The 26,701-nt window shown below is 46.6% G+C and overlaps 1 protein-coding gene across 2 annotated transcripts in view; it reads left to right on the top strand.

The window, feature by feature from the left end:
* TP63 (tumor protein p63) overlaps window positions 1-26,701 on the top strand; it is a 67,485-nt gene that overhangs the window by 24,603 nt on the left and 16,181 nt on the right. The window contains exons 3-8 of one of the 2 annotated variants that reach the window (XM_063408628.1): window positions 20,821-21,007; window positions 22,655-22,770; window positions 23,102-23,211; window positions 23,472-23,596; window positions 24,575-24,657; window positions 25,610-25,749. In XM_063408628.1, coding sequence (XP_063264698.1) covers window positions 20,821-21,007; window positions 22,655-22,770; window positions 23,102-23,211; window positions 23,472-23,596; window positions 24,575-24,657; window positions 25,610-25,749 — 761 coding nt within the window. Of the gene's footprint in view, window positions 1-20,820; window positions 21,008-22,654; window positions 22,771-23,101; window positions 23,212-23,471; window positions 23,609-24,574; window positions 24,658-25,609; window positions 25,750-26,701 lie in introns of both variants that reach the window. The other variant, XM_063408626.1, reaches the window with a different exon arrangement.

The following is a 26,701-nucleotide window of genomic DNA, read 5'->3' as shown; positions in this document are numbered from 1 at the left end:
TTTTGTTTTTATGACCAGTTATCTTCTACTCCTTACAAGCAGCTATACAGACCAGTGGAGCAGTTTCTAGAAAATGCCTTGTGATGTAAGCTGTCTTGCATTTTTCTCCCTTTGTGTCCCAGGTTGTTTTGTAAGTCCTACTAAGGCAGTGTAGCCTCTCTGTGTGAGCAGGAGTTCTGCTCTGCTGTGTTAGACCAGTGCCAGAGCTGACAGAGCTGAGCTGTGGTACAGGACCACGCTGTAAGGGACAGTCTGTACCCTGTGCAACTTACTGCCCAGGAAGGATGAGAAGGGAAGTTATTTACTCACTGTATGAGCTAGTTTTTGTCAGCACTGGGAACTGAAAATTTGGGCCTCCTGCTTTGAGTGTGTGCCCTGATCTTCAGGCAGCACAGTCAGTGTGGGGCACCCAGCGTGCCTGCCCTGCTGGGAGAAAGCAGGCACCGGCTGGTGTGAACGGCCTCCTCTCCCCACCAGGATTTACCTTCTTGGTTGCAGTGTTTGTGATTCCCTCTCACTGTAACTGCAGATGAGTTAGAGCTCACTACAGGGGTCCTACACTGCTCCTGGGATCTGCAAGTGAAAAATCATGAGGCATTAGGGCATAGGATGGGGAGGGCTTGTGTCCCCCACTGGGGCAAAAGATCCCTCTGCTGTTTTGTACAAGCAATTTCTAGTTTTGCTGGCAGCATAAATTTTTCCTCTTCAGAAAATTCATTTTAAGGTTTTAGCTGTTTTTGAAGGAAAACTCAGAGGAGAGAAATTAGGTGCAAGAAACTTTTTTGTTGTTTTTAAGGAGATTTTTTTTCTATGTGGAGAGGAAAAAGCATAATTAAACATAATTTTCATCAATGCAACTTGCACCAAAAAAAAGCCCCACCTACTTTCATGAGAAAGGAATAAAAAGAATCATAATCCTGGATTAGGTATCTTTCACTACACATATATAAAAACAACACCGTGTGAAAAGGGGGAAAATATATATGTATACATACACAGACCAAACATACCAATGTGCCTCCAGCAGTATTACCAAAGGAATTAACTTTACAAGAAACAGCCACAGCCTGGAAAGAAGCCATTTTTCAAATAAAAGCTGAATGAGACTTGTGGTTTCTGAGAACTGTGAGAAGGAAGGGTTAAAAAAACATTTACAGATAAGAATAGCTGATGTTGGAGATGAGCGAACATCTTGAAGTAGGAGAGGGTCACTATTTAAATCAGCTTTTCTTTCTTTTTTTCTCCTCTTAGTTAAAAATTGGCTTCTACCAAGAACAACATATAGGATTAAGGTAGTACTTTAAATCTTCAAAGTGCTGCACAAACATAACTTCCCTAATCAGCAAACACCTTTGCTTGGTAGGCAAATCAGGAGTGGAGTCGCCATTTTAGAGAAGGGAAACCAAGGCACCAGAAGTGCCAAAGTTTCTGAACCAGCAGATTTTTGGAGTGGATTTTTTTCCTTTTTTTTTCCCTTCGATTTTTTCCCTTCGATTTTTTTGTTGTTGTTTGTTTTGTTTTGGGGGGGTTGGTGTTGGTGTTTTTTGGGGGGTTTTTTGGTAGCATTCAGCACTGGGACTGCCTGTGGGCTGGCATGTAAAAGCTGCTGAGCTCTCCTGGGTTTTACAAGCGCTGTGCATGCAAAGCAGCCTGGCAGGGCTGACAGAGGCATCGGCACAGTTGCCTCCTTACCTTTCCAGAGGTCAGGGCTGCTGGCCCAGAAGGGAGGCAGCAGCTCCAGGGCAAGGAGGGTTTCCTAATAGCTTGCCAGTTTCCCCCATACCGTTCATCTCTGTAACTTAAATGGCTTCAACTGAGTACTGTTAGAAGATATTTCAACCCTACAAAACAAAGAAAAAAAAGCTATTGTGCAAAAACTATTTGAGTGGCTGTTGAATAAGTTGCTTTTGGGTAAATTTTTTCAGGGAGGCTGGTGTAAGAGGTATTGCTCACCCTGTAGACAAAGACCGCCCTTGGAGATGATCATTCCTTTCCTTAGGTCAGCTGAAATACCACATTTGTCATAGATATTATGTCCCTGCCAACTCTATACAGAGCACACAGCAGTTTGGAGGTGTGCTTAAGCAAGAATAATTCTCTGTGTGTTGCCTTGGTGGTGCTCTGTGTGCTGAGGGTTTAACTGCAGTGCTTGGCAGGCCATGTACTGTGAAGAAATTACTACTGTGTTTTAAAAAGAAGTGTCCTGAGTAGGGATGGCTTCTGTGTAGAGAGAGCATGAACTTTATTATGCAATGGAAATCTTTTCATGAGGTTTTGCTATGTGCAGGTGTGTCAGATTTGTTATTGTAAACACAGCAGGATAACTATCCCAGTAAGAGCTTAGATCCTCTTGCAAATAGACCTGAGCATTGTTACAAACGTTACCGTTTCCAGTTGTTCAAGATAACACTTAAACATTGGAACAACCTTGGTGGAGCCACAGGAGTGCTGATTCTCCCTCGTTTGTTTTATTCTGTTTCTTTTTAAATGTCTTCTGTGAGAGTTTTCTTAAGAGCAAAATATTATGTGTCTGATAAGAAGCAGTGTTTTGTGGTCTGCTGATAGATGTTAGCTGCTGAAGTCCATCTAAATTCAGCTTTGTGGAAGGGGGAAAACTGTGCTAGAGGAAACAGGAAAACAGCACCTGAAGGCTGACCTGGCTTTCCTAAACAAATGAGACAGGACTTGGGTCTGCATTTTGTGACCTGTTGTTTTCCCCATTAGCCATGATGGCCACGCTGCCCTGGGGCTCTCCTCCCCACTTGTTTTGTGCCCTGAGGTGCACCACGCTCTCCTCCTGGGGGAGGAGATGCCCTGCTCAGGTGCAGCACTGCTGCCTTTGGCTCCCAGCCCAGCCTCGGAGCTGCCCCTGCCCTGTGATTTAGATGTGATCTGGGTAACGTTGTGCAAGCCATTCCCTCTGCCTCTGCTCCCCCTCTTCCCCCTTTCGTACCCACCCTCAAACACAGAACTGTGATCTCATGCTGTAAAATACTTAGACCCCTGATGTGAGGTGCCCAAGGGCAGCAACTGGACACTGCTGCTTGCTCTGTGTGCCCCATCTCTGGCTTTAGCTTCCAGGCCTCTTATTTTGCTTTGTTTACAGGACATCAGAGTCTTTCTGCAAACTAACTTTTGAGGCAACTGAAACGTGTCTCCAGGCTAAACCTTGAAGCCTGAGTGCTGCTTGTTTTATTGCTTCCCCTGCTTGAGATACTGAGCTTTACCAGCACTGGGCCTGCCAGGTGTGAAAAATTCCTGACACTCAGGCCATTTGGGGGTTGTGGCTAGAGGGAAAGCCTGTTCCTGTTCTGTAGGCAGAGCACAGTGCTGTACCAGTGCTGTGTTAGTTCTGATGCTGAGCCTTAACAAACTCACCCTGCCACTTGTCGGGGCTCATTAACTCAACTGTGTGAGCTGTGCTTGGGAGCTGCCTCCCTCCTGACCTTACAGAGGGAGAAAAGTGAGCCCAGGTTTGCTATCAGACCTTCACCCAGAGCTCCTCGGACCCCCCCATTAAAGGCAGGGCAGGAAGGGATGGGAGTGGTGCCACTGGGCTGGGTGCCCAGCGTGAAGGGTGTTTGCAGAGCCTGCAGCGGGGCAGGCGTGCATCCGCTCTGTCTGCGTTTGAGCATCGCCACGGATGGGAGAGAGAGTCCTCCCAGGAGATGTTTGTCCAGTGTCTGAGCACTGAATGATCCCTCTTCGTTAATCAGCAGGGTGGTGGCTGGTTTTGCAATGAGTTCCTTGTCTCCCATCTCTTCTCCTGCAAACCTCTCACACAGCTCATTCTTAGTCATTTTTGTAGACCCATCCTTGGTGAGTTCTTGTGGGCATATGAGCAAACAGGACTTTAACAGAAAGGAGTCCTTGCACTTCTAGATATCCTAAAACCTCTTATGGTATTGGCACTCACAAAGAAAGTGGTGATGCCCTAGGAAAATCTCCAGAAGTGTTCTTCAAGAATCATTAGTTCTGTAAGGTTTGACAAAGACAAAGCATGTGGACTGATCGCTTTGCAATCAATTCCTATAAGGAATTCAGAAATTTGACCTTTATTTGTCATTCCCTTTGTGTGCTGACTTCTCTGATGAGTCATTTTTGCCCATTTCCTTTGCCATGCCTCTTGAGGTTGGAGTCTGTCTTTCTGGGCTTGTTTTTCAGCAGACTGATCTGTGCAAGATAAAGATGGGAGAGCTGGGTTGTGCTGATGCTGCTGGTGTTCAGAGGGAGCACTGCAGCACAGGAGGAGCAGCTACATGGGCGAGTTCCAGGGTGAATTTGCAGGGACACGTGCTGGAAGAAAACCATTTCCATGCTGCATGTCTGGTGTCAAGAGAACAAAAATGCTCTGATGCTGTTAGTCACCCTGCTGATCTCAATCTGTTTAATGGCACTATTTTGTTTCAGTGGGCTGATATTCTGATGTGTGCTTTGCAGCTTATTTCAGAGAAGCTTCCAAAACACAGGATTCATGGGGCCTTTCTCTGCAGTGAGATGGCTTGGTAGCATCTCAAATGTTGATAGATCTCCTGGCCAAGTGTGACCTCTTCCCTCTCTACCACACAGGTCAGAGCTGTTGGCAACCCTTGCCTCTGAATGGGGAGCTCCTGGGGTGCCCCTTACACTGGACACCCAGGATGGCACTGTGTCCACAGTGTGACCACAGTGTGACCTGCTTGCTGGGGAAGTCAGCATTTCTCTGCTCCCTGGAGGAGCAGAACTGAGCACACAGGCAGGTGCTGGCTGCCAGGGAGTGGTGCAGGATGGCCAGGTATTCCTGCATGCTGGGGTCTCAGAGTAGCTTGCTGCCTTCAGCCTGCCCAACATGGCTCAGCAAGGGTGTAGCTGTTCACTCAGCTTTTGAAAATGTTTTTCTTTCTTTTTTCCCCCCTTTTCCACTGGCCATACCAATCTGATTACACCTTCGAGGGATCATCTGCCCCTAAAGCTTAATTAAGGAGCTCGTCTGACTCGTCACTGACTCACCTGCCGCTGTATGAGCTCATGTCTGACTTGTCCTAGGAAGATAGTGAAATATGTCAGGCTTCTCTGAAATATAGCAGGTTTTTGTTTTATTGCACCCCTGACATTGCTGTTGGCTCCTGCAGAGGTGAGGAGAAAGATGACTGCCCCAGCTTGGTTACTTTTATCTGAATTTAGTCGCTCGCCTCTTTGTGCCTTGAAAAACCAGATGGGGTTTTGCTTGCACAGCTGTAGGTACGTTAGAGTTAATAAAAAAAAATATTAAAAATTAAATAACCTTTGAGTTTTGGCTTCAGGCAAACTAGGTGAAATGATGTGTTTTGGAGATGAATGCTCTTGCAGGAGGCAAGATGTAGCTTGCAGGAGAACATCTGCAGCCAATCCATTCTGTATGAGATGGGGCCAAGACTTGTTTGTATCTCAGTACCTGTTCAAACATGTTATACATAGCAAAAAGAGGTTTTGAATGCATTGAGGAAGGGTGGGTAAGAAGGAAAAGAGACATCAAGCTGAATGTTTGCTTAATAGCCTTGATTTCTTCATTAAACTTTTAAGCACTTTAATAATCTGATTAGCTGCTTTCAGAGCACGGTACAATTTTTCCCTTTTTTTTTTTTTTTCTTTTTTTTTTTTTTTCTTAAAAGAGAGAAAGCTTTACTCATCTTGGTGTGGTAAGATGAGCTTGCTTTGTGACCTGGAGCAAATCTGCTAACTGTTTGCTACTTTTCTGTACTCACCCTGAGGACTGTCGGTGGAAGGATGTTCTGTAATGCATTTGATCAAAGATGTTTCAGAGGTTCAGTTACCAGGCTGGCTGCCTGGACCCCGGAGTGCAGCTTCCCAGTCCAGAGCTCCTTGCCAGCTACTCCCATCCTCTTTGTCCTGTACGAACTGAATGTGGGATGAACATCTTGCAAGGCAGCTTGCAGAGCTCATTTGCCTGCTTTTAATTGTGCACTTGAAATGCCTTGTTCTGAAGGCCTGTGGCAGTGGAGAACAGTTACATGACTCAGGAGTGGCTGGAGTGGTGAGCTTGGCAGTAGAGGCTCTCCTGCAGAGGTTCTCCTATCCATTGCACTGATGATTCTCATCATCATATTGAGCTCTGCATTGTTTTGGATTTTTTGGGGTTTTTTTTTTTGGTAGGACAACCCTAGAGCTGTACAAGCAGCTGTATTTCTGGTTTGCATGTGTAGCTTATGTGGGTGTTGAAGGTGCAGATTGTGTGTGACTGGGATTTGTCAATGGAATGCAGCAACTGTTACTCAGATCTTTTTGCTTGTATAAAAGGCTGAATTCTTTGCTGAGGAGACAAGAGAACTGATTTGGGCTGAGTAAGGTGGGCAGTGTGAACACAGTGCCTCTAAAATCCTTTCAGAGGAAAGGAGCATGCATTCCAAGTGCTTTGCTCTGGGTAGAGATGGGGTTGTAATACTACCTGCGTAGTATTTTGCTAGTTCTTAAAACCAGCAGGCTGTTGGGTTTTTTTCTCTCCTTTTCCCAAACCAAATCCTACTGTGACTTCACCAAAAGTGCTTGTGTAAGCGGGGCAGCCCTGGTCATGTGCTGATCTTTGTCAAGACCTCCACACAAAAGCAAACTAAAGACCTGCAAGATGCACAGCTGCCTGTCCTCTGCCTTCCATGTCGACAGGGCTCTTCAGAGGGAGGTTGTTCTCATTCCCAAGTCTCTATGCCTTTGTCAAATCCCTGATGACTCTAGGTGCTGCTGTTCACATGTGTTCCCTGGCCAGCTGTGTTCCCTCCTAGAGCTTCCACACTTGGCAGATAAACACACATGGGAGGCCTGGCCTTGGGCTCCATGCAGTGTTGCATGGACATGCAGGCTGTGCGTGGAAAGAGATGTGCTGTGTCTGTGTAGTGCTGCAGCCACCTCTGCACAGCCCCTAAACCATCACATTCCAGCTGCAGTGTGCCAGAGCCAGGTCTCTGGAATGTGAGCAGCTGGAATGTGATGGTTTAGGGGCTGTGCAGAGGTGTCTTGCTGTGCCTGAGCCTCTTTTCCTGCATGTCACACATGGGATCACCGTGTGGCCAGCCAGCAGTCCCTGTAGCTGCACCATGGCCATGCCTTCAGCAGGAGCACTGTTTGCTTTACCCTTGCCCTGCAAGACTCATCCTGACCCAGAGAGATGGTCAGGGTTGTGTTCAGGTGTAGATTATACCTCACCCCAATGTGCTTAGGGCTCCAGACAAGAACAATTTAGGTAGCCCTCTTGTCTTTCCTTGAGTTTGCTCTTGCTGGGGCTGCATGAAGTGCTTGATATGTATTTCAGGCTGTTTAAGTGGATCTCTGTCCTGGTGCTGTGGTGGCTTATGCAGTCTTCCATTTCTTCCTTCAGAGCTGGGTTGCTGTGACACTTTTGAGAAATAGCAGTGCTCATCTCTGGAGAAATCCTCTTTTGGAGAGAGTTTCTAAAGTGATTGACTATCTGGGGTTCTGTTTGCTTGCTTAGGAGCTCCCATCCCAAAATCACTGAGAAAGATGGCTGAAGCCACTAATGACACTCTCTTAGCCAAACTTTGGCTTAACACTCCAGTTTTATCCCTGTCCTGTGCAAATATTGCCTTGTTCCCAGAAATCTTTGTTGGCTCTTTATCTGAGTTGGGTGATGTAATTACGCCTCCAGCCCACTGCTGCAGTGGGAAAATGGGTCCCTCTTGTTTCTGCAAGGAATTTTCAAGGAGCTTTTGCTCCTTGGAGAAGCACACATCAGCCTCTGTGGGAATAGGGTGCTGGGAGTTTGTGTTTTGTTTTGTTTTTTTCCCCTTGGCTACACGAGCAGCTAAAACCTGTAACCTACAGGAGTTGGAAGCTTCATGCAGAAAATTAGCTTAGGTTGGTGGAAGAGTTGAGATCGCATTTTTCTTGGCTAATTAAAGGATTAAAGGTGCAGAGATTTAGAGAGAACTGTCAGTGTGCTACAGAAGAGAGCCTTTGATGGTTGAATCCAACTTGAGATTAAACAAATTGCATTTAAATAAGAAATACATGGCAACAGTTACAGTCTAGCTGGGCCTCTATTCCTTGGTGTCCTTCAGGATCAGGTAGATGGTGTGTTGTGGCTAGGGCTTCTCCATCACCAGCTGCCTTCTTCCCAAGTGCCTCTCTCTGGAGCGTTTCAACCTTTTGCCTCCACATTTTGTAAAATTAGGGGTTTTTTTTTCTCCTAACCCAGTGCTTTGTGCAAAGTAGCCTTGCACTCTGCCTCACACAATAATGAACACTGTCATAGCAGTAGTGTGGTCACATCCTTGTGTGTTTTGTAGTATCTCTGATCCTATTTAGGGTTTTTTCTGCATTCTGGTGCTTTGATGTCTGCAGCTGGAGAGCTAAATATTTACTCCCCTGTGAACTTTTTTCTGTTGTTCAGTTGAGAAGCTGGTGGATGGAAAGAGACAATTGTTTAATGGTGTCTTCCTCTACACACCAGTGGCTGGTGAAATCCTAGAGAGGCAGTGAACTTGTGCAGGTTCCAAGTCCTTGACTTCTTTGATTCCAGTGGATTGTCTTCATGGGCTACACTTTCAAATGGCTTGCTGGTGTTAGTCCCATCCCTTCTCCTGCCTTTTCATTTGGCTAGCATTGCAGTCAGAGCTGCTAAGGGGATGCTTTTAAGTGTTACCCTTGATATTACTTGCAGTGCTGCAGGCTTTTGGGTGGCATGGTAGCTATCTCAGATTAAAGCTTGCTTTCTGCAGGGGCAGGAATTCATCTGCACAGCATCGTGCAGGGCAACAGTCTGTTCTGCCCGTGGAGACTTTGTACCTTTCTCTGATGCACCACATATGAGCTGTAAAGAAGATGGGAGTGCCAGACAGTGTGAGTGAATAACTCTTGATGTTGCAACTCTGTCTTGTTTTGTTCCATTTTGTTTTACTCCTTTTTAGTGAGAAAGAGGCTTGCCTTTTGTTACCTGCCACCTATATAAGATCATGAGGGGGTTTTGTTTCTTGTTGTTGTTGTTGTGACAATAGAGAAAATCACAAAATTGAAACTGGTAAAAAATCTGCTGGGATTCCATAATCACTCAAAAACATGGCATTACTTACTAATTGGGTGTGGTTAGTTGGGAAATCTGACTGTAAAATTGTGTTTCCCAGGGAACTATTCCTGTTCTCATTATTATCCAGTAAAAAAGACTGCTCTTTGGTTGGGAAAGCAGTCTTGCTTTGAATGGGCTAGATCTTCTCACAAAGCATCTCTTGCTTGGGGTCTTCAGAGCTTGCAGTTTGCAAATGAGGCAGTGCAGAGTAGTGAGGTCTGCAGGGACAAAGGGCTGTTTGGTGTTTTCCTTGGAAAGCCATCTTCAGCTTGTGGTTGCAAGGATTTGCATCTAAGTCTGCATTAATTCCTCTTATGTTTCCAGTTAGATCATGCAGATGACATTATTATCTTTGCTACCAAGTGAAATAAATCAATTGCTAGGTATTGAGAGATTTGATGTAATCTATTTCCAATAATTTATAGAGCTGTTACTATGTCATGGAATATTTGGGTACTCATTCCTTTTGAGTTTACCAAGCAGGCTTTTGTAGATCTGCCTGTGAAGTGCCTCCAGGTCCATGCAAGCTCACTTTATACACTTGTGCCTTCTTGCTGAAATTTCAGAGCAGCCTAAAAATCAGATCTGGACTATGCTGTGTTCAAGCCTTCCATTTCTTCTGTGACATGTTGCTGCTCAATTCCCTTTGGCTTGCATGTCCACTGGGATGTGGTTTTATATTTTAATCTTAGGGGGCAGGAGATGTAAAACTGAAGATTTGCTATTTCTCTGAGGGGTAGGAAGCACTGGTAATATTTTCTGAACTCATCATTGCAAGCTCTCCTCCCTTTCTAAATGCTGCTCTGTGGAACAGCTTTCTTCCCTTGGCTGCAGTTGTACAGCTCCAGGGAGTATGAGACAAAGTGAAGGAGCATCCCAAACCCGGTGTGGGCTTGTTGATCCTCATAGCAGAGAAGATGCCACAGCTTTGACCTCAGAGACTGGCTGGGGGCGAGGTGCTGTGTTTTTGAGCAGAGAATGTCCTGATGGCTGCAGCAGCAGCTCTGCTGTGTTCCTCAGCATGGAACTTGATGAATTGTTTCCCACGGTACGTAGGAAAATCAAGGTCTCAGTTCAGGAAGGCACTTGAGTGAGTGCATAACCTCTAGCACGTGAATATTCCCAGTGAAATCTCTTGGGTTCTGTTGGAGTCAGCAAGGCTGCTCCCAACCTTAAAGGTAGGCATCTGCTTAAACACCTTGCTGAATCATGTCTTGACTTTGAAAGTAGGCTCAGGTGAAACCACATGAGTTGACTCAAGGACTGTGCTTAGCTAGGTCATTGAGGATGGAAGGAGAAGGCTGAGACGGAGGAAGGTCTGGGTAAAATACAGATCCCAGAACCCTGCAAATGCTGCTAATAGCTGGTTGACTGTGTTCTTGTCTGACTTTCTCAATATTTATCCCCAAAGCTAAACAGTATGAATAAAAGGTTTAAAGATTTGACTTATGGTGAAGTCACCATTCATCCTAAGTATTCTGGAGCTGCTGTCATGCTTTATTGATCCAACTTAGATCTGATTTACTGGTTCTTTATGTTCTCAGTAAAACTATGACTTACTTGGTTAGGTGTAATTTTTGTCTTTGCTAATCCTTATGTTTTCACTGTGACTCAGAACTAGAGTGTGGCCTCGTTGGATCAGCAATTCCAGAAAACAGAGAGATGTTTCCAGAAATGGTTTGGTTCAGTCCGGATTCTCTGTTTTCTAGGAGAAGGAGAGGGCCCTTTTCTGGTACACTTCATACACAGGAAGGACATTTGTCCCTGCTTGGTGCCTCTGTGTGAGTTTGTCACCTCGCTTACCATCCTGGCCAGAAAAGCTTTGCTGGCTTTTCACTTTAATTATCAATGAAATGCTCAGCAAGCAGGAGAACAATATTTGCATAGATGTAATTCTGGAAGTTGAGCGTAATATGATCAGGAAATGGGACAGGCCCTGGCTGTTATCATGGAAGAGACCTGCTGGTACTTGCACTCAGTAAAATGTAATAAGGCCTGACTCAGGATGGTTTCCTGGACGTTAACAGAGAAGACTCAATGCCATTTTGGCAAGGGTCTGGCACTATCCTTTCTGCACAGGAACAAAAGAGATCTCTGGCAAATTCATAAATTTGTTCTGAAAGGGCTTCTAACAGCACACTGAAGATTTAGAGGGAAATGGTCTGCCTCGGAGCAGAAAAGAAAGGGCGTGTGTGTGTGTGTTTTCAGGACTTTCTTTTTCTGAGGTAGAAGCCAAGGAACAAGGCGCTTGCGTGCTGTGCCAGTGAAATCTCCCTGGGAAGACATGATGCTACTTGCAAGGTATGCACAAGACAAGACCAGAGGCGCCGCAGTGCTTGATTACTGTCAAGGACTCAGTTGGAACTTGCCTTTGCTCTTTGGCCTGCAGCATTTATGTAGAAATTGGGGACGCTGCTGCTTGCTTCCAAAGCTTTGCCTTGATGGGTCCTGCCCACATCTAGGCAGGGGGGGCTCAGAGCCTATGAAGTAAACAGGAAAATTACTCACCTTAATGATGCATTTCACTGGCATTGCCACTTTAAGAGCCTGTCAGATTTAATACTTTCTGTCTTCCCTTCCATCGCCTCCTATTGGTGTGATTAATAGTCTATTAGAAGGATGAAGTGGAGAGGTATCTGCACCTTCCCTCAGGTGGAATAAACAGGATGGGAAGCAAAACGAGCAGGAGAAAGAGGGATCACCTTTGTCCATCTGAGCCATCCGGTCTTTGTTGAGAGTGCACATCCACAAGAGCACTCATTTACTGACTTGGTTGGTGGCCCCTTGATGTATTTCAGTTCACAGCTGAGCCCTTGGCCTGCCAGTTTGCTACGAGCCCTGCTCCATGGGGTGCATTGGCCAGTTCCCCACTCCAGAAAGAGTCAGGGAGCAGTCCTGCATTTGGTCACAGCACAACAGCAGTAGTGCTGTAGGAAGGCAAGGAAAAAAATACAAATGATTTGTATGTGAAGGTCTTCAGGAGTTATTTGCCCTTTTTGTAGAGTCCATTGAATCTGAAACCTATGTCAAGAAAGAACGATCAGGATAGGAATTGTATCTGGGCAAAGGTGTTTAGTATGAGAGGATACATTAAATCTGTTTTTAGCTTTGAGTTGCTTGAACTTTCTTTCCTGTATCAGAATGAATGTGCAAAGACTGATTTGCATCTCCTGTGAGCCTCTCCATGCCCCAGCTAGGAAGATGGGCCAATATCTGACAGAAATACTCTTACCCTTGCAACGTGCTGACCCTGTGGTATTTTACAAGTAGGCCAGTCCTTTGGCATGAGCCAGAATTTGGGTGGAAATTTGTCACCATCTAGTAAAGTGTCCCACTTTCCAGGGTGTTGAATGGCTGGTGCAGTCTGTGGCACAGTGCCTGATAGTTCTGGGACTGACTCTGTCTCTAATGTGCAGGCTTAGGATGTTGCTGATTGAAAAGACTATATTGCCAGACCAACTTTGTTCTGTTGTTTTTGTTTTTTTTTTTTTAATGTGTTCTCTCGTCCAGCTTGGCTTCTGTCTGGTGTAACAGATACTGTATGAGTGACTCATTCACTTTCCTCTGAGTTATTAATGAAATCCCCTTATTTGCAGATGAAGGCATTAAAAGGAGTTTTGTACTAACATCTTACATTGGGAATTTCCTTGTACCCTGCTTCTTCCCCACCTACAGCTGGTGTGGAGCAACCTGAACCTGTGGCTGTATCACAAATTGCAAAGGACCCAAAGCCTCTCTGTGGGGCTGCAAGATCTGACCTCCTTGTCTGGGACTTCTGCTGCTGACTCATGTTTTGAAACTAGATTAGAATTGGTGTGAGCAGACTAATTTTGGAGACCTTTGGGATTTTTGCTTTTCTATTTACTTTGTCTTAAATGAGCAGCCTTTATGTATTGCTGTGCTTCTTCCCTCATGGCTGAGTTCATCACCCTTTGACTTCCAGGAGGGGACAAAAGGGGCAATGCACTATAAACTGGTGTCTGATTGCTCCAGATGATATTTCCTCTAGCTGAGCAGAGTTTCTGGAGTTTGGCTGGTAGGATGCAGCATGCTGCAACACGTGAACTTGAAACAAGTGAAATCTGGGAGGCTAATAGGAAACACACAGCAGCTTTCCTCTTTGGCTGAGCCTGGGACAGATGACTGTAAGAAAGTTGAATCCTCCACACCAAACTAGGAGGTTTGAAATGGCCAACCTGGACTTTACTTGTAGTCCATGAGCAGAACAGGTTCTGGTGCTCAGTATCAGAGGCTAAGGCACGTGAGTCAGGAGCAGTATGTGGTGGGGTGGGTCTGCTGTTGGGAGCCTGAATATGTTCTTTTCAGTTCATTTCTGGAGTCCTTTATAACAGAAATCAGATTTCCATTAAAATACAGGTTGAATCAGATCTTAAATTCAGGTTTGAGTTAAGAAACTCCCTTTACACAGAGGCACACTGACTCAAGGGTGGTGGTTAACAGTGCTGCCAAACGTTAAGCATATGCTGAAGACTTTTTTGCTAAATCAAGTCCTGGAGGTTTTTGCCTGCAGCACTGGAGTATACATTCTGGTATAATGAGTAGAATTGCCTGGAAGGACTATTGCTGGTTATGTCACTGTTGCAGTGTTTGGCTGCCCTGATCCTTGAGGTCATACAATCAACTCAGTGTCATGTAAGCAAACGTGTGCTCATAGGTGTGCTGTCCACTCACTTGCATTACCTGCAAGCAGGTGTGTGTTTTGTAGAGATTCCAATATTTGTAACTCCAGTGTACTGTTTTGTTAGCAGTGGGTTACCCTCTTGCTAGGAGGATGTGAAGTATCTGTGTGTCTTTGAGAGCAGCAGGGCTGTGGAAGGAAGGAAGAAAATACAATGGAGATGCTCACAAAGCTGCTTTGGCAGTCATTGTAATGATTAAAAATTCTGCTGTTGAATTTTGTTGGCTGACTAATTAATGCTTAATAATTGAAGTGAATGTTTTCCAGATCCAATTTTAAGTAAATATTTAGACTAAGGTTGATGGCCCCTCACCATTCTGCTGAAATTTAACACATCATAGCCTGTAGGTGAGTTTGGGTAGAATGAGAGTGAACCTTCTATAGTGTTATGTTTCTTAATGTTGTATTTTCTGTGATAGGCAAATACAGATTTTATTTGTTGTGCATTCATAGTGGAGAAATCACTGGCAGATGTAGATATTGAGGAAGATGATGTTCAGCATCAGATCGGCAGATCAGCTTGCCTTTCAGCAGATCTGCTCTCATTTCATACTTCCACCTTACAAAATTTCTGCTGCAAAGCAATCTGTTGGAAATGTAAATTACTAGACATTGTTAGCATCTGAAACTTGTTTGCTACTGCTAAAGTTTCAGTTTAGAAACTGTTGGAGAAACTGGATACAATACACAGGTAGTGTGTGAGCTGGCTGCACAAGCTTGACTGCAGGAGTCTTATGATTTTGGTTATAAAATAAATTAATGTCAAAAATATTTAAATAATAGGCTAGCAAAGGAAGAGACCTTAACTCAAAAAACCAAAGAGTTAAGCCTTCCTTTATACACATCACTCTGTATCAAAGAATGTGTAAAGGTTGCCTCCAAAGTTTTCCATTTGAGGTTTTTTCCTCTTGATACAGAATACTTTTAAGTTGATTTTTTTGTTGTTTGTTTTTAAAATGATTTTCAAGCTGAACCTCAAGAGGTCTTAATTTGTTGATGGAGTAAGTCTGTAGATATGAAACTGAAATGTAAAAGCCCACATATGTAAAGTTTTCATGGTTACAATAGTTTCATAGTGCAAAAGCAGTATGGGGAATTGTCGGTGTTATTTCTGTTTTTATCGTGGCTTTGCTGACAGTGTCGAGTAGAGATGATACATCCTGATGGAGGTAGTTTTGGGTTAAAATCCCTGGGGAGCTTCGAGTGAGATGCTGCATATTGTCATATGACGGAATTCTCTGTATTATCCTAGGATGTGAAACTCTAGCTGATGCTCTCACGTGGGTATTTTGGGGAATTTCAGGGGTCTCCTATCCCACGTGTGATGTCCCGTTTCCATCGCGCCCTCGGGCCGGGCTGTGTTTGCGGGGACGCGGCGGGAGCGCTGCTGGCAGGGACGCGCAGGAGCTGCTGCGGGGCGGCGGAACGCGGGGCTGTCAGCCTGCCAAGGCGACAGGGTGGCTGTGCCTCTGCCGGGGGACAGCGCTGCTGTTCCCCTCGTGTTCCCCTGCCGTGGCACGGCGCGGGAGCTCGGGGGCTGCGCCCCGCCGTGCCCGCGGCCGGGGAGCGGCTCCGCGCCGGGCAGCGGCCCTGAATCCCTGTCCGCAGGCTACGCTTCTCCGCTCTCCTCCCTGCCACCCTCCCCTTCCCCGTTTACCTAAGCAGGTCAGCACACACACACACAACACACACACACACAACGCACGCAACCGTATATTTATTTATTTATTTCGCTAAGGTTTGCAAGGCGCAGCAGCTGCCGGTCCTGGCAGCGCCGCCCTCCCCGGGGCAGCCCCGCCGCTGCTCGCCGCCCTGTGTCCCCGTTGTGTCCCCCCGCAGCCGTGTCCCCGCTGTGTCCCCGCTGTCCCCTGTCCCCCGCAGCCGTGTCCCCCCGTGTCCCCCCGGGCGCGGGCGGCCCGGGGCGCGGGCCCACCTGCCTGGTGTCAACATCGCGGCGGGCGCGGCCGGCAGGAATGTGCCGCTCCCCGCCCGGCGCAGGTAATTAATCCCCGCGACTGACAGGTGGCAACAGGCGGCCTTTGGCTGCGGCTCCCGGGGAAAAGCGCTCGGAGGAAGGATTTTAATAACTCGTGAGCGCCTGGCGAGGCGGTGGGGACGGAGAGGGGGCAGAAGAGCCCCAGGGGAAAAAGAAGTTTAAGCCTTTGTAAAGGCGGACGTCCTTGGGTGATTCACTGCCCTTCCTCAAGAAGGAAAACAATGTGACATGGTTTTTCCTTTGCCCCGGGGTGGAGAAATTTGGTAAATGCCTGCAAAGCAGTGGTGGGGCTGCTTCAGCATCCCCTCCCGCTCCCTTGCTCCCGGGCATCGCCCGATGGCTTGCCTTGCTGATGGGTGATGCTCACCGGGCGTGTCTGTCCCTCTTGTGCCCCGGGCTGTGAGGCTGGGGGTTGTTGCCACACTTGGTGGATCTGTATTGCTGGACTTTTTGGCTGTGCCCGTGGTTTGAGTGCCAGCTATGCCCACTAGCAGCAAGCTGTCTGCTTTTCTCTGGAGCCTGGTGAGACAGAGGACTTCAAACTGAAGCTGCAACAAGTCCACTCACGAGCCCTGGGGTTAAGGTTATGCTGAACTGAAGGTTAAATCTGTGAGGAGATGTCTCTGTGTGAGCCCTCGTGGTACAGCTCCTCTTCATTGAGTGTCCTCTGGGTACAGCCTGGCTCCTGAGAGTGTGTATGCATGTGCACACGTGTGTTTCTGATGTGCCCCCACATGCTCCCAGCAGTTTTTTGTAAATGAAAAGTTAAATAATGGTCTAGCATAGCAAAAAATGTTAAAGATGCTTGTGTAGATTTCCCTTTTTTGTTCTTACTTGGTAGCTTCCTTTCTTCCCACTGCCTTTTGTTCTCCTAAATAATTAACACATAGTCAAATTATTTTCTTTTTCTTTGTGACTTTCCTTGTTTTCACCTATGAATACTTTGGTGCAGGTAGCTATGGCATTCCCACTCTTCTAACCTGTTCTTTCTTTCCCCCCTCTTAGGGTGTTAGTTTGGTAGGGGAGAAGGCATAGCTGATTGACAGCTTTGAAAACATCAAGTAAAATGAATCTAGTTAACTGAGTTGAACTAAAACATGAGTACTTGAAAGAAGCTTGCAAAAGATTTGAAAGACCTGTTGATCTGAGCAGGAGGGGCTCGGGGAGCTGTAATGCCTTAAGCCAACCTCTGGGATCACCTTCAAGCTGACATCCATCAGCATTTGTAGAGCTGACTGAACCCCACTCCTTTTAAAGATTTAGGAGCCATAATCCCTCTGCTGGATCAGATGGTAAAACAGATATTAGAGGTATATTTTGAAAGCAGTGTTTGGGGGATTTCACTGCATCAGAGTTCTGCAGAGGAATTGAATACTCAGTAAAAAGCCATTGTGGCTTGTCTTGCATTGAGCACTTACTTTTAGGAGGCTACAGTCCTTCCTAGCAAAAATTCTCCCTTTGAGAGTCAAGAAGTGTTTTGTTTTTGCCTTTCAACCCTTTGTTGACACACCTTCAGTAGAAGGGGCTTACTGAGAAATCAGACAAGTGTTGCCTGATGGTAGCTGCTGTGTGTATTGTGATACTGAATTACCAGCCAGGGTGCCAAGAGTGGGTAATACAGTATGTCTGCACAGGCAGGTGGGGAGAGCAGAGCTGCAGGCACTGGAATGTTTGCATCTTTCTTTTTAAAATGTATTATTAAGTAAAAAGCTGAATTCATAACAGGCAGCAGTTGAACTCCAAAGAGAGGTCCGAGCCAAAGCTCTTTCCTCTTCCTCTTGAGCAGATAACACATTTCCAGGCTCAACTCTTTTGTTTTAAATGCCTTTCAGGTCTGTACTCTGGTGGAAGTGGTGTTGCACTCCGCAGGCTGTTGGCACAACCTTTGTTCCTACTGCCAGATAATGGTTGTTGTCATCTTGTTAAATGATAGACATGTTTGTTTGGTCAAACTCATTTTTTATATTTGTACTCCTAATTAATTCAGTTTTCCTCCTCAAGTGTGTTGATTAATAATCATGCTTTGGATTTTGGGGAATTGCTCCCTGTCTTACCCCTCAGACAGCTAGTGTCAGTTCACAGCAAAGTGGTGAGCAGGGGGACTGTCACCTCCTGCAGGGTGGGATGGTTTGGGAACAGCACCTGTGCCAGGAGAGGGTGATCCTTGCTTGCAGACACTGTCTGAATGCACAAACAGCTCCTGCCTCGGGTTTTCTTTCTGAAACGCCTTTGCTTTGAAATCTATATTCAATATCCTGTCTTGGTCTGTGCATACAGCGATTATCACTGATCCAGGACGAAGTCACCATGACCTAGTTGTTGGCATCTATTTATGCCAGTAAATGGCTGTGCATCAGGTTACTCCTGGTTGCAGCAAAGTTGGCGGGGTGGGAAACTCGAGCCCTTCTCTGTCTGACAGCAGGTACCCCGTGGACAGATTTACACCGGTGTTAAATGACTGTCCCTTCAGTGATTACACGCTCACAGGCGGCTGTGCCTGGGGTAGATGTGAAATCATGGCTCTACGCCATGTCCCCAAGCCCTGTGCAGTGCCTGAAAGGCTTGAACTCCTCTTGGAATCAGGTGACAAAAAGGCAGCTCAGCCCCCTGTTGCCTCTTTTGACTCTGCTGAGCAGTGCCACTAAATCTTCCCATGTCCTGACTGTGCCCTGGGCAGAGGTGGGCTCCTGGTTACCGTCCTTTCCTGACGTGCCACATTCGAGTTGTTGGCTGGAACCTGCAGCTCTTGATGTGCCCTGTGTTTCTTTGTTGGATAGGCTTGTTCATCATAACCCATCAGCTCTTGGCTGTGTGCTTTCTGTGAGTTTAGGGTGTGGGTCCAATACCTTCCTGGCTGGTTGTAGCCAAAGGGGTCCAACAGTTGGGGTGCCAAAGGGTGGATGAAGAGCAGATCCTTTCTCTGCTCGCAGAGGGGCTGTGCTGTTTGATCATGAGCCTCAATATTTGTGCTGGATTGGAGTACATCTCAGTCCTTCCAAAAGCGGAGATTTTTATTTTCCCCCTTTCTTGTAACCCCAGCTTTCTGTCTTTGAAGATATTATGTATAAAATTGCAGTCAGCACCACGAGTCCTGATCAGTGACTGAAGGTGTCAGTCCTTACACTTGTTCAGTTCTCTGGATATCTGCAGACACTGGACACGTTGCCTCCCGGCATGTGCCGTGCCCTCTGTGCACTACTGCTCTTCAATATTTGTGCTTGCATTTCAGCCCATCACCTTTGGGTGCCCAATTTCTTTATGCTTCAGTGATGTTAAGGCATCCAAGTGATTAGCTGACTTTTTGAGATTTTTGAGGCTTTCTGTCCTTGAAACCTTCACAGTGCTATGTGCAAACTGATGTGTTGAAGGAAACAATGCTTTACAGGTTTTCTTCCTTTTTAAATACAAGTGATTCTTTTTCTACCTGTTGAGATAAAAAGACAACATGGTGAGCTCACTCTTACCTTCAGTAAGGAATTGCTTTTCTCTTAAAAAACAATGAGGAATTTCAGCTTTAAAAGATATACGATATAAATCACCATCTAGATGTGTTTCGCAACTTTTTTTTTTTTGTAATTATTTGGCATGTTCCCCGTTTCCGCAGGCTGGGTAAATCCTTTGTGGGTTTAATCTCTAGCCTGCAGGCACATAAAATACATTGCACAATTTGGCCTTTGCATTTTAAAGAAATCTCTTTTCGTATCTTAAATACCTGTAGCATCTTCCCTGCCACATGGCAGGATGGTGTTGAGTGAGGAGGGAAGGGACTGCCTTGGCTTATGTTTAATCCCTCTCTTCTGCCCAGTGTCTCTCGCAGGTTTGGTTTTTCCTATGTTAGCAGTGTGTACACTCTGAAATGCAAATAATCCCTGATTATCACTGGCTAATCCTTCTGCTGCTGCATCATTTGCCACCCACCCGTGCATGGGCAGGCTCTCCCCGTCTCCGTGGGTGCCCTTGACCAGTCTGAACCTGTGGCTGCTGTGTTTGAACAGCTGCCAACAGGGCTCTATTGGCCTGTGGCTGCTAGAGACCTTTTCTCCTGAGGAAATAACCACCTTGGGGCTTTCACTTTTCTTTGTCTGCAAGAGCTGAGGACACAGAGATGGGGAAATGCCAGCAATTCCTGTGGGTTAGAGTTACGAGGAGAGCTCTGTACTCTTGAGTGTCTGAATACCAGGAGAAAACTGAGTGCCTCTGGAGTGGGGTACTGAAAAAACCTGATGTATTTTGGGACAGCCTTGTACAGCAGGGGAGACTGCAGAGTCTCCTTCATGTGAGATATCCAGGAAAATGGGTTTAGGTTGTACAATACTGAACCTCTTGGGACTTCCCTTGCAATCCTCCCTGCTAAGCCTTTATTTCGGTGAGGGAGTTTGAAAAGAAACCACCAACTTCAGCCGTTTTCCCGAGTAAAGGTTTCCAGATGTGAACACACTCCGTGAAAATGCTGCCTTTGGAAAAAAAAAAATCCTGGGTGGTTTGGTTTTTTTTGTTTGGTTTTTTTTTTTTTTTTACATCATTTTTGGATGTAATGCGAAGATGACTGAAATGACAGATCTGGTGTAACTCCCAAATTGATCAGGGTCTTGTTTTCAAGTACTGTTCAGTTCCAAGGTTCATGTTTTTATTTAATCCCTCTGCAAGAGTAGGAGGGCTTCTTAGAAGACAGGATGAAACACTTTTATGTCTGTGGTTTTGAGTGCTTCCAGGATTACAGGATGCTGTGAAAAGAATACCATCTGTTTTGTTAGGTGGGTAATGGGTGTCCCTTGCAAGAGGGAGTGTGCACCCAAGAGAAATAAAGGCTTTATTTGTTCCAGTAAATGAAGTGCTCTTTATCTGAAGATTTTTGCCTTTGGGAAAGCTAGGATGTAGATTTATGCTCTGCTATTTTACATCAGGTAAAGGTCTGGGGGTTTTGTCACTTTTCTGGAAGTGTGGCTGTTGTTCAAACAATGCAGTGCCCGTGCAGTGGCTGGTGCTTTCAGCTACGTGTGCAAGGCCATCTCCATGTTCCTTGTGTGCCTTTATCCCTGGCTGAACTCTGACTCTCTTCTGTTCCCCGTTCAGTATTCCACCGAGCTGAAAAAGCTGTACTGCCAGATCGCCAAGACGTGTCCCATCCAGATCAAAGTGATGACCCCACCACCTCAGGGCGCTGTCATCAGGGCCATGCCAGTCTACAAGAAGGCTGAACACGTCACCGAAGTGGTCAAACGCTGCCCGAACCACGAGCTGAGCCGGGAGTTCAACGAGGGTAAGGAGGGCAGCGCTGTGCTGGCAGTCCCTGTCCAGAGCTGCTTGGCTGAGGAGTGGCCACTGAGGGATGTGACAGCAGCTTCAGAGCAAACCTTCTGGAAGCAGACCTCCCGTGCTTGGCAGGAAGGATCATGCAATGCTTCAGCTGTCCCTGTGCAAGCTCACCCCTGGGAGGAAAGCACTGAAACAAACCTCATGCCTGCCCAGGTTGGATGGATGTCTGTCCCCATGGCAGGCACAGCTCCTCTGGCAGCCTTTCCCTGCTCTGCTTTTCCTCCTGCAATGAGAAGCAGCTGTTCTTGTGCTCAGGAATGAGCTGCCATGTCGCTGGGACAGGGATCTAGTAACAGGATGCAATATCATCTCCAGTCCTTAATCCACGCCTCAAAGACGGAGGGGCTGTTTATCTCTGGCAGGGTAATGCTAAGTGCCAGCATCAACTGTGGGCAATGTTCTCCTACATGTAACACTCTCAGTTCGGTCTTAATGTTTTAATCTTTTACTTGCTTCTCATGTCAGTGAAATAGCAGCTGTTTTTAAAATGTCCTTTGGTTTTCTGCAAGCTCACGGGCTGGGTTCCATTTTGCCTTGGCCACTGAAGTTCACATAAGTTCAGATGAGCATCTGTTTTATTCTACGTACATTATTTATCTCCTACTGTAAAAAAAAACCTGGTTGGTGTCAGTTAGCAGGATGTCTTAGGAGCCTGGATCCCATTGCTGGTTACAGTGCAGACAAGCCCCAGAAATAAACAAGGACTTGGGAGTGTAAAGTCAGAGTGGAGTGAGACTCCACTTTGAGTTATCCAAACCAGTTTTTTATATTAAAAAGGGTTTTTCGGATAGGACTGGAGTTACTGACGTTTGACACCATTCAGTAACAGAGTTTGAAGAAAGGAAAAAAAACCCTATAAATTCTTATTCTGAAATAATTATTTAGGCTGTATTTTGAGTAAGGAATGAACAGCTAATACACAGATTGAGATGAACCCGTAGCTGACTCCTCTCCTCGGAATTTAGTTGTATGTTGCAGAAACACTGCAGAAAATTTATAGGAAGGAAGCTTTTAATTATTGGAATGTGGCCTAGGAACCAAGAAGATCATGTTCCCTGCTGCTGCTGTAAGCAAGCATGATTTTTCAAGCTGACCACTAATTAAATGTGTATTTCTCTTGCTCCTTGAATCTTTTTTTTAAGGATCAAGACTGCTGAAAGAGAGCAGAAAAGGGCCAGCAAGTGGGAAAAGGAGTAAAATTGAGACCTGATGGAATTGGCTTTATATATGCATTAGAGGAGGAAAATAAAGGCTTTCAGCTGGTGTGAAAATCCAGCAGGAGTTACCTGCTGGAAGAACTGCTATGAGTTGCCATTCAGTTCACGTTTCAGCCACTTAGTCTAGGATCTTGGGAAGCCCTTGTTCAAGTTTAGCCACAGGTGTCCAGAGTGAGCTTGAGAAATCTTGTGTTGCCTTTGGTGTCTGGCAGCAGGGATCTTGGGAAGGGATGCTTCAAGGGCTGGGAGGCACCATCTGTGCTCTGATGGACCTCTGGGGCCACATACATCTCCCTTGATGGCAGATCTTGCCACCCTGTGCATGACCTTACTTCACTGAACAGTCTCTTGTTTTTGCCTCTTTGTCCTTGCAGGGCAGATTGCACCTCCCAGCCACCTGATCAGAGTGGAAGGGAACAGCCACGCCCAGTATGTAGAAGACCCCATCACAGGGAGGCAGAGTGTGCTGGTCCCCTATGAGCCACCCCAGGTATGTTGTGAGCTTAAGCTGGTGGCATCCTGTCATGCAAGGGAGTGGGGGTTGTTACCCTGGTCAGAGGAGTTGGGATCTTGGGCTTTACCTATCCTCATCAAAATGAATCTCTTTTTCCTTTCTGTCAGAAATGAGCTGCATTCATTAAACACCCTCCTTATCCCTTGAGAGCAGGGATTCTTCATTTCTTTTAAGGAACCTTTGTAGTGGGGGCCTATTTCATGCTGGTCCAATTGCAGCCCAGCTTGGGAAATACAAGAGGAGAGCTTGGAAAAAGCAGAGCTTTCCATCCACCATCTCTTCTGCTCATCACCTTTGTCTCCCCCAGGTCGGTACTGAGTTCACCACAGTCTTGTACAACTTCATGTGCAACAGCAGCTGCGTTGGAGGGATGAACCGCCGCCCAATCCTTATCATTGTGACCCTGGAAACCAGAGAGTAAGTTGTGCATCATGACTGTAACCCTTCTGGCTCTTCTTCCACTTAGGGCAGCGTTCCATATCCTTTAGGAACAGCTTGGTTCGAGGGGCTGTAGGATATTTTTTAGATCTCTGCAGGTGGGAGCTGGCCCAGCACACAGGAGATCCAGGCTGGGAAGCGGAAGGTGCACGGTGTGGTGCGAAGTTAAGGGGGAGCTGCTGGGCTGTATCAGCTGTATCCAGGGTACCAGCTGACATTTCTCCTGGTTCTCTTGGCAGTGGGCAGGTCCTGGGGCGCCGGTGTTTCGAGGCACGCATCTGTGCCTGCCCGGGCAGGGACCGCAAGGCGGACGAGGACAGCATCCGCAAGCAGCAGGTGTCCGACAGCACAAAGAACGGTGACGGTACGAAGCGCCGTAAGTAGCTGCCACAGCTGGGCAGGTGGGGCTGTCCTGGGTGCTTGTGCCGCAGGGACAGAGGCGTGCTGTGCATGGAGGCAGGAGGGCGTTAGAGGTCTGTTCTCCCAGGGTGAATCAGCTTGAAAATTGAGCTGGTGTTCACAAAGCAGTCTGGGTTTGTGGGCTCCCTTGCAGCGTTGCCGGTGTTAGATTAGCCCTGCTAGTGGTGGGTGGAGGGGGTGTTTATTTGCCACCTTTCAACTGTATGTGTGAAACTCTAACCTTTTGAACCTTTACTGCCTGTCTGGGGTCATGCTGTTACTCTTTGCTTCATCTAGCCAGTGCTCTGTGCTGTGGCAGGTGTCTTGCAGCCACAGGGATCTGGACTGAGGCTGCACACAAACTCTGCTGTGCATCAGAGATGTCCTGGCAAGCAGCCTCTCTGTGCTCTGAAGAGAGCCAAGTCCTCACTGGACATGCAGGATGTGGAAATCCACCTTTGGTTGCCCCTGAACAGCGGGGCACAGGGAGGCAGATGGCACTGGGGCTTTGTTTTCTCAGTGAGTTCTGCTCCCTGCCAGTGGTCTCACCTTCACGGATCACTGATTCACCAACAGCTTGTGAGCCCTGTAATACCAAAACTTTCTGGCACTTTCCTGTAAAGAGCCAGTGCTTGTTCTGAGTGTGGCTTGCCAGGGTTTTGTCATATATCCAGCACTCCTGGGCTGATGTGTTTCCCCAAGTGACATGGCCAGCCAGCATCTGCAGTGGTGTCTGTCTTATGGAACCAGGAGCTGCAAGGACAGCTCTGGAGTGGCTCAGGCAGAGATCCCTTTAGAGCACTACAGATCTGAGCTGGTCGTGCACTTCATCTCTCTTTTGTATCTGTCTTTTTACCTTTATCTGCTTTGTATGCTCCTGCCCTCCCTCTCCTTCCCCCTCCCCCCTTTTTTTAATGCCATGCCTCTGGGGTTTCTCTTCCAGCTTTTCGACAAGGAACTCATGGCATACAGATGACATCTATCAAAAAAAGACGTTCCCCAGATGATGAGCTCTTGTACTTGCCAGTGAGTTCTCTCTATCTTTTTATTTACCCTGTGTTTGGTATCTTCAGTGGTGACTCGAGGCTCACCTAGACTTCAGAGGGAACTGAGGATGGGGCTGGGGTGTGAAAGAATAGTTTTTATGTTCTTTGATCCCATGACTTACTAATTTTAAATACATATTCCAAATAAAAAATATTAAAAATCCCACTAGGTGCTAAGAATGGCTTATGCAAGGCATATGAGAATATCCCAAGGGATCTCTCTATCCTAGTGCAATCACTGTCTTTGAGATTTAACTAGGTTTCCTCCTCTGTCATTTTTGGGTCTGTGGCTCATGACCTTTCTCTAGAAAACTGGGTGTTGTCTTACTGATAGGTGGATGCTTTTGTGGCATTTATGTGTATTGCAGTTGTAATGCAGTGATAGAAGTGAAATAGGCTGTATTAAATGCAGACTTGGAAAGGGCAAGAAATATCTCTAATTGGCCATTTAGCTCCTTCCCATGAGCCACATTTAGTTGGATAAATCACAAATCATGTTGTACATGGAGGAGAAGGGAGAGCCAAACCCAGCTCCTAAATTCATGTGCTGCCTTTTCTGAGGGCATGTAAGATTCAGCACCTGATCTGCTTACATCTGAGGCAAGTAAACACATTTTCTGTCTAAATAGGTTCGATCAGAATGTTGCTTTTGGCTGGCATAGATTCACACTGAGCCATATGACAACCCCAAGATGTTCATCAGCCTGCAGTGTGAGATTATCACTCCTCAACATTATTTGCTGCCCCTCTAGAACGAGGCTTAGCAGTTTTGTTGTGTGAGCATAGTGTATAAACAGTGTATTTGCATCCTGCTCTGGTTGTTTACTTGATGTTACCTAAAACTTTCTAAGGTGACAATCAATAAGGTCTATAAATGCAGTCCTTTAAAGCTTTTCTTCCCCCCACAACCCCCTTATTTTCCTGTGATCCAGGTGAGGGGACGGGAGACATACGAGATGCTCCTGAAGATCAAGGAGTCCCTGGAGCTGATGCAGTACCTTCCCCAGCACACGATTGAGACCTACCGGCAGCAGCAGCAGCAGCAGCAGCACCAGCACTTGCTCCAGAAGCAGTGAGTACCAGTGTGCCTGCAGTGCCAGTGCAGGGGGAGAGAGGAGAGAGACACAGAAAGCTCCTGCACAGTTGTTCACAGGGACACAGTGCTCAGTTGAGGGCCAGGCAATGGGACAAAGCAGTCCTCCTGCCCCAGGTGCATGTCCTGACTGCTTGCAAGGTCCCTCTGTAGTATTTCATCCCCTATATTTCAACTTTTGGCCTTAGAAGGTGAGTGAGGATGGGCTCAGTGCCTCATTTCTGACTTCCAGCCAGAGCCCACAGCACAGTGAGGCAGAGCCATTGACAGCCTCAGAAATGTCAGAAACCTGCCTATCCCAGCTGGGGAGCACAGGCTGGGTGCACTCCTCCCCCATCGTTCCATGGGAATGGCAGCAAACATGGAACCATCTCCAGTGCCTTCTCCAGAGTACCCATCTGACCATCTTGCTAAGAGTATGTAGAGCTGGGACTGTGAGCACGAGCTCAGCTGAGTGCTTGGACCCCACTGCAGTGCATCTCTCATGTGTTGGAGGGCTGGAGTCTCAGTGGTGCAGCAATGCTTCAGGTTTTTCAGCTATAAAACAGGCAGCTGAAAGTCGAGAGCAAAGTCGAAATACAAAAAAATGTCCTTTGCAGTTAGTGTGCATTTCAAAGAAGGATTCTATACACACTTCAAAAGTATTGTCACAAACTGCACTCTGCCAGATGACTCTGTGTGGCTCATGAGAAATTTTCTGAACTTGGCTGACAGGGCTGCACTGGCACTGCTCTGGGTGCTGTAAGTGTGAGGAGCATGGGGAGAAGGAAGCCTGAATAAGTGTCTGGGTTCACAAAGCTTTGCAGTCAGAGGCCTGGGCAGAGGATGGCTTCCCAGAGGGCCATGAGCAGTGTCATTCATGGGCATTGCTTCACCTGCTGTCTCGGGTGACAGAAAGCAGCCCTGGGTGACAGAAAGCAGCCCCGGGTGT

Source organism: Prinia subflava, chromosome 11, assembly GCF_021018805.1.
Source record: "Prinia subflava isolate CZ2003 ecotype Zambia chromosome 11, Cam_Psub_1.2, whole genome shotgun sequence".
NCBI lineage: Eukaryota > Metazoa > Chordata > Aves > Passeriformes > Cisticolidae > Prinia > Prinia subflava.
This window is presented reverse-complemented; position numbering and strand designations above follow the sequence as displayed.